A 14,569-nucleotide genomic window follows, 5' to 3' on the forward strand; every position below is an offset into this window, starting at 1 on the left:
TCCCCAGATGTACTTTCTTGATGTTGACTTTACTTACTCTTTTCCATGTTAAATACCTCGAGAAGCTCTCGCTATCTGCTTTGATATTTCCAGCTAGCTTTCTCTTGCACTCTAATTTGTCCTTCATCACTAGTCATTCTGTCTCGTTTTCTGACCTGCCTCTCATCTTTGCAAAATTATGCAGCTGTTCATTCAATTTGATACAATCTTCACTCCTTTCATAACTACTAATGGGGCAGCCTTCCTTTACAGTCTCTCTCACTAAACACAATCTATCCACCTTCCTTGAAAGGATAAAGATTTATATACTGAAAATGTGTTGCTGGAAAAGCGCAGCAGGTCAGGCAGCATCCAAGGAACAGGAGATTCGACGTTTCGGGCATAAGCCCTTCTTCAGGAATGAGGAAAGTGTGTCCAGCAGGCTAAGATAAAAGGTAGGGAGGAGGGGCTTGGGGGAGGGGCATCGGAGATGCAATAGGTGGAAGGAGGTCAAGGTGAGGGTGATAGGCTGGAGTGGGGTGGGGGTGGAGAGGTCAGGAAGAAGATTGCAGGTTAGGAAGGCGGTGCTGAGTTCGAGGGATTTGACTGAGACAAGGTGGGGGGAGGGGAAATGAGGAAACTGGAGAAATCGGAGTTCATCCCTTGTGGTTGGAGGGTTCCTAGGCGGAAGATGAGGCGCTCTTCCTCCAACCGTTGTGTTGTTATGGTATGGTGATGGAGGAGTCCAAGGACCTGCGTGTCCTTGGTGGAGTGGGAGGGGGAGTTGAAGTGTTGAGCCACAGGGTGGTTGGGTTGGTTGGTTGGTCTGGGTGTCCCAGAGGTGTTCTCTGAAACGTTCCGCAAGTAGGCGGCCTGTCTCCCCAATATAGAGGAGGCCACGTTGGGTGCAGCCAATGCAATAGATGATGTGTGCGGAGGTGCAGGTGAATTTGTGGCGGATATGGAAGGATCCCTTGGGGCCTTGGAGAGAAGTAAGGGAGGAGGTGTAGGCGCAAGTTTTGCATTTCTTGCAGTTGCAGGGGAAGGTGCCAGGAATGGAGGTTGGGCTGGTGGGGGGGTATGGGCCTGACGAGGGAGTCACAGAGGGAGCGGTCTTTTCGGAACGCTGATAGGGGAGGGGAGGGAAATATATCCCTGGTGGTGGAGTCCATTTGGAGCTGGCAGAAATGATGGCGGATGATACGCTGTATATGGAGGTTGGTGGGGTGGTAGGTGAGAACCAGTGAGGTTCTGTCCTGGTGGCAGTTGGAGGGACGGGGCTCAAGGGTGGAGGAGCAGGGAGTGAAGGAGATGCGGTGGAGGGCATCGTCGATCACGTCTGGGGGGAAATTGCGGTCTTTGAAGAAGGAGGCCATCTGGGTTGTACGGTATTGGAACTGTCCTCCTTGGAGCAGATGCGGTGGAGACAAAGGAATTGGGAATATGGGATGGCGTTTTTACAGGGGGTGGGGTGGGAGGGGGTGTAATCTAGGTAGCTTTGGGAGTCAGTCGGTTTATAGTAAATGTCCATGTTGATTCAGTCGCCCGAGATAGAAACGGAAAGGTCTAGGAAGGGGAGGGAGGAGTCTGAGACGGTCCTGGCGAATTTGAGGTCAGGGTGGAAGGTGTTGGTAAAGTGGATGAACTGTTCAACCTCCTCGTGTCGTTCTACACACTTTCCTCATTCCTGAAGAAGGGCTTATGCCCGAAACGTCAAATCTCCTGCTCCTTGGATGCTGCCTGACCTGCTGCGCTTTTCCAGCAACACATTTTCAGCTCTGATCTCCAGCATCTGCAGTCCTCACTTTCTCCTTAAAGGTTTATATAGTAAAGATAAAACAGCTTTTGATTTATTATGATACCATCTTTCAGAATTATAGAATTATATTAGTTTTGCAGATACACAAAATAATGATTGTTAATTTAAAATGGCTATATACATTTAGAGTTAACCCTTATGTGGATGATACAGAATTACAGATAGGTAGAAAATGCTGAAGATATGATTTTGTTGTCAAACACATTAGATACCTTTTACGGTCTTACATTCTCTGCACCAGATTCACTGAAGGCATCAGTTGCAAATATTCCTGTTGTTTGCTGTTGATTTTTTTGGTTTTCAAAAGAGCAAGGAAAGAAAAATAAAGTCAAGAGTCGCAGGTGCTGACAGGAATATGGAGCTGACACTATAACCAAATTCACCATGATATGACTGAACGAACAATTTGAAGGGTTATGTGCCCTACTCTTGCTCCTAAGTTCTAAAGTATAAAAAGAATAACAGCAGCTCAGAGAAGGTTATACCTCTATCCAAAGTTTTAGATCAATTTCATTTGAAGATATAGGTACATTTAATATGAATACAATTGGGTCAGATCCAGTACTTGTTTACAGTATTGACATTTGTAAAATTTCTAATAGCTTCATAAAGAAACTTTACAAGGTTAGGATAAAACATACCAAGGTAACTGTAAGCTGCTTCGAGTGTTCCTTTAGATTCATTTAGAAAAAGTGCTCCTGTTTCTTGGTTATACATTATTACTCCTCCACTCCAGTCATATGCTCCTACAGCACCAAGTAAAATGTTGCCCTGTAAGGATCATAATAATTATTTACTCCAGAGGAGTTAGCCAGGATAATCACTTGGTTATTCTTGAGAATAAAAACATTAATTTGTTTGTTTTCCCATGAATTGGTACAATAGCCATACAAGGAGAAAAAAGTCACTTTGTTTGATTGCAGTAAGGCTCATTTTCTTTTGAAAAAAATGTGTAGCATGAATTTTGTTAAAAATGGGTAGAAAATATGTGGCCAATTCCACTTGTGCCACAAATCATTGTAACAGCATGATTGCAGTCTGTAGCAATCTCGGGATTTAAATCAGGGGGTTAAATTAGGCATTAAAGATGAAGGGAATTCCAAAAGGAATCTTAGAAGGAGCAACAAAGACTACTGCAGTGGAAAGATATGATGGAGATTTGTACAGACTTATATCACTGGACATTTCAATGTGCTGAAATGCAGTAAGAGGCCACAGAGAACTTCATATGCTAAAAATAATTGTTGTGGCCGTACCTGAAGATGTTGATTAAGGCCATGTTGCCAAATATTATTTGCTTGTATGCTGATTGTGTAAATTTAGTTGCTTTTGCAGTTAAAATCAACAGGTCAGCAAAAACAAACATTTATTTCAAAACATATTTTGTCTTTTGCATAGTTCTGTCCAAATGCAAGAAAACAAATATCTGTTCATTACATTACACACTGCCAACATGTTTGAAACAGTCACAAACTCTAAGTGGGTAAACATAGGTTCAAGCTACACAAAGGAAAGTGTTGTTTTCCTCAATTTGCATAAGTGATGAAACAGATTGACTCAGGGGCACAGACCGATAGGGTTAGGGCTAGGATTAAGGTTAGGTTCAGGGAAAGGTTGTAAAAGTATTTGAGGCAGTGGGTGATTGAAATCTGTATTAGTGGATAGCAGTGTTCTGGCACTGTCCCATTTTTATAATTAAAATGCATGATTTTTCCTTAAAATAAAAATAAATCAATAATCACAGGTTTCATAAAAAGTCTACAAATCTCACATCAGTGTAATCTGCACTAAATCCAGCTTGGGCCAGTTCCATCTGAAATGCACTGATGTTTACACCTTGGGTACCTGGAGAATTAATGAATAAATTGACAACAGTAAACAGTGAATGTGAGCAGCAAATAATGACTTTACAACTATATCAGACCTGGCAAGCATTACTTATGAAGAGAACAATCAGTAGCCCATTACATCCTCGAACCCCACATTTCCTGTGGCTAATTCACATAGCCTGCACATCCCTGGACACTATGTGGCAATTCAGCATGGCAATCCATGGAATCATTTATTCTTGGAGTGTCGGAGGCTGAGGGGTGATTGCATAGAGGTTCATAAAATGAGGATGGGAATAGATAAGGTGAATAACCAGTAGAGGGTAGAGGAGTCCAAAACTAGAAGACATAGGTTTAAGATGAGAGGGGAATTAATTAAAAGGGACACAAGGGGAAACTTTTCACACAGCGTGGTGAGTATATAGAATGAGCTGCCAAAGGAAGTGGTAAAGGCATGACAAAGACAATACTTCAGAGACATTTGGAGAGGTAAAAAGGGATATGGGCCAAACACAGGCAAATGGGACTAGTTCAGTTTAGGTAACCTGGTTAGTGTGGATGAATTGGACCAAAAGGTCTGTATCCATGCTCTGTGACTCAATTACTTTCAGTTTCCTTTCTCTCTCTCTCAGGATGATATCTGTGGACAGGTTGCTGTCTATCAGACCCCGACGGCCTCTAATTTTGAAATCCCTACCCCAGGGAAAAGACCTTTGCTATTCACCTTACCAATGCCATCAATTTTATAAACCGCTATAAGATCACCCCTCAGCCTCCTATTCTCCAGGGGGAAAAAAAAATTCCAAGCCTCTCCAGCTTTGCAAGATAACTCAAACTCTATAGTCACAGTAACACCCTTGTAAATCCTCTTCGTACCTGTTACCAATTTAGTAATATCCTTCCTATAGCAGGGTGACCAGAACTGGACACAGTATTCCAAAAGTGGCCTCGATGTCTTCTACAGCTGCAACATGACATCCCAATTCAAATATTCAATGCCCTGACCAATGAAAGCTAACAGGCCACAGGCTTTCTTCAACACCCTGTGATGCCACTTCCAAGGAACTGAACACTAGGTCTCTCTATTCAATACTACTCCTCAGGTCCCAACTATGAACCATGTAAGTCCTGCCCTGGTTTCTCTTACCAAAGTGTAACCCCTCTCATTTATCCAAGAAAAACTCAGTCTGCCACTTTTCTGTCCATTGGCCTCTGATCAAGATTAGGTTGGAAGCTAGAAAGCAGGACGAGCAGAGTAGTAATCTCAGGATTGCTACTGGTGCCATGTGCTAGTGAGGCTAGGAATACAGAGCGAGTGCAGATGAACAAGTGGCTACAGGACTGGTGTGTGGGAGGGGAAGCTTCAGATATATGGACCTTTGGGCTACCTTCAGGGAAAGGTGGGTCCTGTACAAGAAGGACAGGTTACACCTGGAGGGGCACCAATATCCTGGGCGGGAGGTTCACAAGAGTTCTTCAGGAACTTTTAAATTAGACTGGCGGGGGGGGGGAATCTGAGGTACAGATCAGATGTTGGAGTAAGTAGCGAAAAGCCAGATAAAGAGTGCAGAGAGTCTGTGAGGCAGGATAGCCACTTAAAAGTGCAAAGGTGAAGTCAGTGTGATGGGTTAAGTGTGTCCACTTCAATGCAAGAAGTATCAGGAATAAGAGTGATGAACTCAGAGCATGGATCAGTATTTGGAACAATGATGTTGTGGCTATTACGGAGACTTGGATATCACAGTGGCAGGAATGGTTGTTGGTTGTTCCAGGGTTGAGATGTTTCAAAAGGAATTGGGGGGTGGTAAAAAGAATTGGGGGTGGGGGGGTGGGGGGGGGTGGAGTGGCATTGCTAATGAGGAATAGTATCACAGCTGAAGAAAGGGAGGTCGTCGAGGAGGGTTTGTCTACAGAGTCAGTATGGTGGATGTCAGAAACAGGGAAGGTGCAGTCACTTTATTGGGAGTTTTCTACCCCCCAGCCTTCTTTCCCCCTCCCCCGATTGAGGTCTACACAATCATGAAAGGTATAGACAGGGTGGATAGAGACAAACTTTTTCCCCAGGGTGAAGGATTCAATAACGAGAGGTCACGCTTTGAAGGTGAGAGGTGGAAAGTTTAAGGGGGATACACGCGGCAAATACTTCACACAGAGGGTGGTGGGCATCTGGAACTCTTTGTCAGCAGAGATGGTAGGGGCAGGCATGGTAGATTCATTTCAGATGCGTCTGGACAGATGCATGAGTAGGTGGGGAGCAAAGGGATCCAGATGCTTAGGAATTGGGGGACAGGTTTAGACAGTAGATTTGGATCGGCTCAGGCTTGGAGGGCCGAAGTGCCTGTGCATGGGCTGTAAATACTCTTTGTTCTTTGTACATCTTTTGGATGGTACCATAGCTGCTATTATGAATTGGTGGTGAAGGGACCGAATGCTTGCAGATTTGTTGTACTAAGCAAGCTGTTTTCTCATCGGTGGCACCAAGCTTATTTAGTATTGCTGCAGCTGTGCACATCCAAGCACTTGGTGCAGAGATGGCTAATCTCCAATAATCACAACAATCTTCCTACGCGCCAGCTATGACTCCAACCAGTGAACGTTTTCCACTGATTTCCATTGACTCCATTTTCTCTTTGGCTCCTTGATGCCATATTCAGTCGAATGCAGCCTTGTTGTCAACGGATGTTACTCTCACCCAACTCTGGAATTTCTCTCTATGATCCATATTTGAACCAATATTGAAATGAGATCAGTAGCCAGCTGATCTGAATTAGCAGATTATTGCTGACTCTATTCACCATAATGTTGGTAAAGAGTAGATTGATTGGGAGGTAAGAGACTGGGTTAGATTTGTCCTGCAATTTGTGTACAGGACAAAAAAAAAGTGTCAAGATACTAAACATAGCTTTGCATTAGTAATAAACTTTGATTGTTCATAGAAGCAGCAGTCAGTTTCTCTAGCCCAGTTTCCTTTCTAATCCACTTTCTAACTCAATGACTGACTACTGAAGCAGATCCCTCCGTGAATCATAAAGACTCAATCAGTAAAGCTAGGGCACAGTCTAACACTACCAGATTTTTCTGGACACATTCTCCATTGCATGTCAAACAAGCATCCCAAATGTAAATAGAAGCAGGAGGTTGGAATTACCACCTACAAACTCATCACAACCATTCTGTGTGGCTTGCACTATCCACAGGAGGAGACCAGATTTAGCTGCCACTGCAAACTCCCAAAGATCATGAACGATATTAAAATCACATTACATGATTTTAAACATATATATCTTATCTTGTACTCTGCAGTGTTTTAACAGAAATAAATCTAATTAAGGCAAATAGGAATAATGGTACAAAATGGGAAGGCAGGAAATAGCGTCATCGTACACACTAACTCTGAAGAAGATGTGAAAGCAAACCAGGAGATTACTTTTCAACTTCATCTTAATACATGTTTCATATACAAATAGCTCTTCTTATGTCATTGTCATCTATGTACCATATTACACTTCAGTCGATATTGTGAATATTTGAAACAATTGTGCTCAAGATTAAGAACTGAAATAGATAAATATACCTTCAATTCCAACAATATTTTTCTCTAGATTCGTCAGGAGACTATCTAAAGCACTATAGTTGTCGACCTGGAATAGGTGTGTCTCATCTGGATCAGATGCAATTAGTTTCAGCTCATTAAATGCATCTTCCTTATTAAAGTCTGGTCCAACCTATCAGAAATACAATGAGAATTTGAATCAACTGGAAATCTACTCATCTTGTGCACATTGACTTTTCAATCATCTTAAATGGTAGAATAAAAAGCTCAGAAACTTTTTGCAACATTGGAAAACATTGAGATTAATAAGCTTCCAGGCTCTGATGGGATTTATCCTGAGTACTGAGGGAAGGGCCTTAAAGATCTTTATATCCTCTTTAGCCACCAGTGAGATTCTAAAAGACTGGAGAATAGACAAAAATAGATTTAAGGCTCCTTTGTTTATGTAGAGCCTTAAAATCAGTCATGAGGAAATTTATCAGAGAAACATCTTAGGGACAGGACTTATTTGGAAAAGAATGGACTTATTAGGGATAGCTAGTATGGTTTATATAGGGGAGGGGTCTCACAAATTTGATTGAGTGTTTTGAGGAAGTGATGTAGATGATTGAAGATAGGGAAGTGGATGTTATCTGTATGAACTTCACTAAAGCATTTGACAAGCTCCCTCGTGATAGGCTAGTCCAGAAGATTCAGTCACATGGAATCCATAGTAAGTTGGATACAAGATTGGCTTGTCCATAGACGACAAGAGTAGTTGTGAATGGGTGTTTTTCTGATTTGGAGGTCTGTGACCAGTGGTGTTCTACAAGGATAAGTGATGGAATCTCTGTTATTTGTAATATATGTAAATAATTTAGATGAAAATGTAGGTGAGCTGCTTAGTAAGTTTGCAGACAACAGGAAAATTGGTGGAATTTTTACAGAGTGGTAGGTACATGGAGTACATTGCTAGGGATGGTGGTAGATGTAGGTATGATAGCAATGTTTGAGAAACATTTAGACAGATACATGAGCAGGCAAGAATAGACTGACCAAGTGGAGGCAGATGGGATTAGTTTAGACTGATCATGATTGGCAGAGACTGGGGGGAAGGAGGGGGGCAAAGGGCTTATTTCCAAGTTGTACTATTCTATGTTCTAATGTTGTAGTATAACTGTGAAAGATGGAGCTCATTATCATAATATAAGCTTTACCAAGTCTCCCAATTGTCTGGAGACAAGGATGCCTATCTCCTGTGGAATAATAATTATCACAATAATAAACTGTAATTAAAATGTTAAATAAAAACTGAAAGAACTGTGGATGCTGTGAGTTAGAAACAAAAATAGAAGTTGCTGGAAAAGCTTATCAGGTCTGGCAGCACCTGTGAAGAGAAATCAAAGTTAACATCTCAGGTCTGGTGACTATTCCTCAACAGTTGGCAAGATCAGAGGCATGGATTAGATGTTGTTCAAGATTCTAAGGGATGGAGGGTGAAATATTGATGTTTGGGGTACAGATGAGATTATAAGCACCAGGAACAGAAGATTAGGAGACATACTGGGCAGGAGGGAAGGATAATAAAGATTAAAGTAGAAACAGGAGAGATGGAAGATTGCCAGCCATTCAATAGGGCGGGGGTGCTCAATCACAATGAGGGTATGGCAAAGACACAATTGCTGGATCCAGAAATTCTCATCTTTCTTTAGCTTACTCTTAATCTTTCACAGCATGGAAGCATTGCTGGCAAGTACATTGTCAGCATTCGTTGCACATCTAATTGTCCTTGAGCTGCCTTCTTGAGCTGTCACAATCACTCGAATAGGTATTCTGAAAATGCTGAGTGGAAGAGAGTTCCTGGATTTTGACGTAGCAACAGTAACCATGCATCAATATAGTTCTAAGTCAGGATAATATGTAGCTTGGAGGGATATGTATAGGTTGTGATGATATCATGTTTCTGCTGCCTTGTCTTTCAAGATGGTAGAGGTTGAGAGTTTACAAGGTGCTGTCAATGGAACATTGGTGAGTTACTGCATTGCACCTTCTAGAACGTACATATTGCTACCACTGTGTATCAGTATTGGAGGAAGTTTTAAGTTGGTGGATGATGTGTCACTCAAGAGGGCTGTTTTAACTTGAATGGTGTTAAGCCTTTTGTAATAATCAGCAACATTCCATTTCTGCCATTAAAACACAGGGAAGATTATGATGTAAATGGCTGGGCTAGGAAGTTACTCTAAGGAATTCCAGCAGCATTGTCCTTGGACTGAGGTGGTTATCCTGTTACATTAACAACCATTTTATTTTATTATCAATCTCAAAGGCAATTGAAGATAGGTAACAAATGTTGGCTGAGACAGCATTACCCACAGCCTATCAAAGAATTGTAAAGAAGACTCCAAGCATTGGAGAGATTTTTCCCAGATTTCCCTTGTTGGAGCTGTCCTTCTTTTAAAGAGACATAAAATGGCTGGAATTTAAAGAAACGCCTGCTTGAACTGGCTATTTTTAAGAGACACCAAACTGACAAAATTCAAAAAGCCTACTTCAGCACTTTAAGTTTTCTTAAAAAGCACCTTTTGAGAAGGGGGTCATTCCGAGGCAAAAGAAAACAATCTGAATGACAGGATTCCAAAGGCAGCAAAAGGCAATGCAATAAAGAGATTCAACGATGAACAATTTGAAGATTTGTAACAACAAAGAAGAAATAATAGAACTTTAACTCATAAAAACTTTGAAAGATCATTTAAACCACAGTAAGTAATTAATTCCAGTCTTAAGGAAAGTATGTGTTCAGCCATAAAAACAGTAGTTAAAGATATTTCGCTGAAATTAGCTGTTGCTTTTAAATTACTTACAATATTAATAGGTTCTAGTTAAACATTCTTTAAATAATCACAGGGATAAAAATTTATAACAAATGCACGAAGGGAAAACATAAGAGATGCCTGGTATATCTTGTCACATTAGCTAAAGTGTATTAACAGTAGGAGTAATTACAAAAGTTTAATATTATGAATTTTATAACAGAATCTACTGTCTTTTATATAAAACGTGAAAAAAAATTCATGGAGATAGCAAGTACAATGAGCAATAGAATTCAAGCAGTCCTCAGAGATAAGCAAACTAGGGACAGGACCCAAAAAAACCAGCCAATAACTTTGGAGTGCAACATAGAAAGATCCCAAGGCCTAGAGATAACAATAATTGTTAAAAGTCTGAGGGAACCTAGGGTTGACTTTGGAATGCCCATCATTGGTCAGATGATTTACTGGATTCTTCCCATAGAGGGGAAGTGAAAGGCACAGTAACCACTTGTGTATGATAATTGTAACAGTGTACAAAGAATCAGTGTGTTATTCATCTGATCTGAGCTGAAGGTTAAGGGAATGATTGTGCTCTCATATTGAAGCCAGAATCAGGAAGATCCTTTGGCCCGCTCAATGCATTAACTGGCTTTTGCTTGAATAAAAATCCATTACATGCATAAATGCTGTCTACCTCCTGTCTCTTTGTCCTCAGTCAGGAGGATCTCGCTCCTGTCACTTAGTCAAATGCTACTTTGAAACCAACTGCAGTCACTTTCTTCATACATTGAGTTCAGCTCTTTCAAACAGATTTGGATCAAAGATACAAGGATCAAAGCAATATTAAAAAAAAATGTAATCAAAGAAAGAGGCAAATAAGGCCACAGTACAGAGAGAGCTAGGGTGATTTAAAATGGCAGAGAGACAAGACTAAAGGCTTTGCATCTTCATGCATGAAAATTAACTAACTGACAGGGGAAATCGAGGGAACTGCATATGAGCTTATAACAGTAATGGAGACATGGTTACAAGGAAATCAGAACTGAGTACTTAATATTCAGCAATGTTTGACCTTTTGGAAATATAAGATGAAAGGAAAAGGTGGTGGGGCAGCCCTGTTAATAAGGGTGTAATGAAGGAGAGATGATCTAGGCTCAGACTATGTATAGCTCATTTGAATGAAGGTAAATAACAAGAAAAGAAAGGAAACTGTATGAGCAAAAGTGCATAGGCCCCTAAACAGTAGTTACACTGTAGGAAAGAGTAAGAATCAACAAGTTATAGCATGTAAAAAAAAGAGCAACGAATACAGGTGACTTTGACCTTCACGTTGATTGGGTTCCTTAAGTTGGAAAGGGTATCTCTGACAATGAATTCATACAGTGCATTCCTAGATAGCTTCCTAGAGCAATATGTCATGGTCCCATCCAGGAAGCAGGCTGTCTTGGATGTGATAATAGATTACAGATATGGAAATAGGCAGTCTGAATGATTTTGCAGATATGAATTTGGAAGCTATTCAAGAAGCCAAATGTAACATCACAATTGTAAACAAATTTCACACACAATAAATTCCCAGAAATTGCTGGAGAAAATCAGCAGGTTTGGCTGTATCATTGAGAGAAACCACAGTTAACATTTCAAGTCCAGAGACCCTTCCGAAGACGTCCGTAAACAATTTCTCAGATTCCAATGGCTATATTCTACCAAATATCTTAATATCTTAATTTAAAAAGTTAATGTTCCAAATCCATTTCATAGTGTTAAAAGTTAACTCTTTACCAACTGAACCTAGAAAGCACCATCACCAATCACTATAAATTTCCTTCCTACAAAATTGGTAAAAGGCTAGAAATATTACAAAAATATTTCCACGTTCTAGTGATAGTTACACTAAAGTTTTTGCTGCAAACGTTTCGTTCCCTGGCTAGGGAACATCATCAGTGCTATTGGAGCCTCCTGTGAAGCGCTGCTTTGATGTTTCTTCTGGTATTTATAGTGGTTTGTTCTTGTCGCTTCCGGGTGTCGGTTTCAGCTGTAGTAGTTTGTATGTGGGGTCCAGGTCGATGTGCCTGTTGATGGATGTTCTTGCCGCTTCCGGGTGTCAGTTTCAGCTGTAGTGGTTTGTATATGGGGTCCAGGTCCATGTGTCTGTTAATGGAGTTTGTGGATGAATGCCATGCCTCTAGGAATTCCCTGGCTGTTCTCTGTCTGGCTTGTCCTACGATGGTAGTGTTTTCCCAGTCAAATTCATGTTCCTGGTTGTCTGAGTGTATGGCTACTAGGGATAGCTGGTCGTGTCGTTTTGTGGCTAGCTGATGTTCATGGATGCGGATTGTTAGCTGTCTTCCTGTTTGTCCTATATAGTGTTTTGTGCAGTCCTTGCATGGTATTTTGTAAACTACGTTAGTTTGGCTCGTGCTGGCTATCGGGTCCTTTGTTCTAGTGAGTTGTTGTCTGAGTGTGGAAGTTGGCTTGTGTGCTGTTATGATTCCTAAGGGTCGCAGTAGTCTGGCTGTCAGTTCTGAGACGCTCCTGACGTATGGTAGCGTGGCTAGTCCTTTTGGTTGTGGCATGTCCTCGTTCCGTGGTCTATCTCTTAGGCATCTGGTGATAAAGTTGTGTGGGTATCCGTTTTTGGCGAATACCTTGTATAGGTGTTCCTCTTCCTCTTTTCGCAGTTCTGGTGTACTGCAGTGTGTTGTGGCTCTTTTGAATAGTGACCTGATGCAGCTTCGTTTGTGTGTGTTGGGGTGGTTACTTTCATAGTTTAGGACTTGGTCTGTGTGTGTTGGTTTCCTGTGTACCCTTGTGGTGAATTCTCCGTTGGGTGTTCTCTCTACTAACACGTCTAGGAATGGGAGTTGGCTATCCTTTTCCTCTTCTCTCGTGAATTGTATTCCTGTGAGTGTGGCGTTGATGATTCGGTGTGTTTTTTCTATTTGTGTTTTTGATGATTACAAAGGTGTCATCGACGTATCTGATCCAGAGTTTGGGTTGGATTTGTGGTAGGGCTGTATGTTCTAACCTTTGCATAACTGCCTCTGCTATGATACCCACGCAACTTTATCACCAGATGCCTAAGAGATAGACCACGGAACGAGGACATGCCACAACCAAAAGGACTAGCCACACTACCATACGTCAGGAGCGTCTCAGAACTGACAGCCAGACTACTGCGACCCTTAGGACTCAACAGCACACAAGCCAACTTCCACACTCAGACAACAACTCACTAGAACAAAGGACCCAATATCCAGCAGGAGCCAAACTAACGTAGTTTACAAAATACCATGCAAGGACTGCACAAAACACTATATAGGACAAACCGGAAGACAGCTAACAATCCGCATCCATGAACATCAGCTAGCCACAAAACGACACGACCAGCTATCCCTAGTAGCCATACACTCAGACAACCAGAAACATGAATTTGACTGGGAAAACACTACCATCGTAGGACAAGCCAGACAGAGAACAGCCAGAGAATTCCTAGAGGCATGGCATTCATCCACAAACTCCATTAACAGACACATGGACCTGGACCCCATATACAAACCACTACAGCTGAAACTGACACCCGGAAGCGGCAAGAACATCCATCAACAGACACATCGACCTGGACCCCACATACAAACTACTACAGCTGAAACTGACACCCGGAAGCGACAAGAACAAACCACTATAAATACCAGAAGAAACATCAAAGCAGCGCTTCACAGGAGGCTCCAATAGCACTGATGATGTTCCCTAGCCAGGGAACGAAACGTTTGCAGCAAAAACTTCTAGCTCGGCGAACAGAACCACAACAACGGACACCCGAGCTACAAATCTTCAACCAGACTTTATAGTTTAACTAACTCAATTTGACTTAGTGTCTTTTGAGGTAAAATCTGGTTCACTAATGTCTTTTAAGGAAGAAAACTGTCATCCTTACATAGTTTGGCCTACATGTGACTCCAGGTCCCATGCAATGTGCTTGACCCTTAACTGCCCTCTGGGAAATTGTGGATGGGTAACAAATACTGGGCAATCCAGCAACATCCATATTCTGTGAATGAATTAATTAAAAATCTCACTTCTGAACTAGCTCTCAGAAATTAAAACCACTATGTGTTGAAAGATCAATAATTTTATGGTAAAGGTTTAGAGGAGTTTGAGAAAATCCTTTCTCACCCAGAAGGCGCTAGGAATCTGAAACAGTGCCTGAGAAGATAGTGGAGGAGGGAAATTCCAACTTTTTAAAAGTACATGAATGAGCACTTGAAATGTCATAGCATTCAACGCTATGGGCCAAGTGCTGGAAAGTGGAATTAATGTAGGTCGGTCATCACAACTTTGATGGGCCAAAGGGCCTCTTCTCTGCTGCATCATGCTGGCTTTATGTTAAAACAAGATCTTAACTGCCATCTGATAAATTTAAAAATCCCAATCCATTATTCTGAAGAAGAGCAAGGACATTGTCCCTGGTATTCTGATCAATATGTATTCTTCAGTGAATAGCACAAAAACAGATGATTTTGTCATTACAATCTCACAAACTTGATTGAGTTTTTTGAGGAAGTAACAAAGAGGATTGATTAGGGCAGATCGATAG

At 41.4% G+C, this 14,569-nt stretch overlaps 1 protein-coding gene across 1 annotated transcript in view; it reads right to left on the bottom strand.

The window, feature by feature from the left end:
* The window catches only part of LOC132830416 (integrin alpha-E-like), a 396,956-nt gene that overhangs the window by 211,837 nt on the left and 170,550 nt on the right, over positions 1-14,569 (bottom strand). Inside the window, exons 13-15 of the mRNA XM_060848093.1 lie at positions 7,202-7,352; positions 3,570-3,643; positions 2,440-2,569 (exon numbers count right to left, since the gene is read on the bottom strand). Coding sequence (XP_060704076.1) covers positions 2,440-2,569; positions 3,570-3,643; positions 7,202-7,352 — 355 coding nt within the window. The remainder of the gene's footprint in view (positions 1-2,439; positions 2,570-3,569; positions 3,644-7,201; positions 7,353-14,569) is intronic.

Source organism: Hemiscyllium ocellatum, chromosome 31 (assembly GCF_020745735.1).
Source record: "Hemiscyllium ocellatum isolate sHemOce1 chromosome 31, sHemOce1.pat.X.cur, whole genome shotgun sequence".
In the NCBI taxonomy this organism is placed as follows: domain Eukaryota; kingdom Metazoa; phylum Chordata; class Chondrichthyes; order Orectolobiformes; family Hemiscylliidae; genus Hemiscyllium; species Hemiscyllium ocellatum.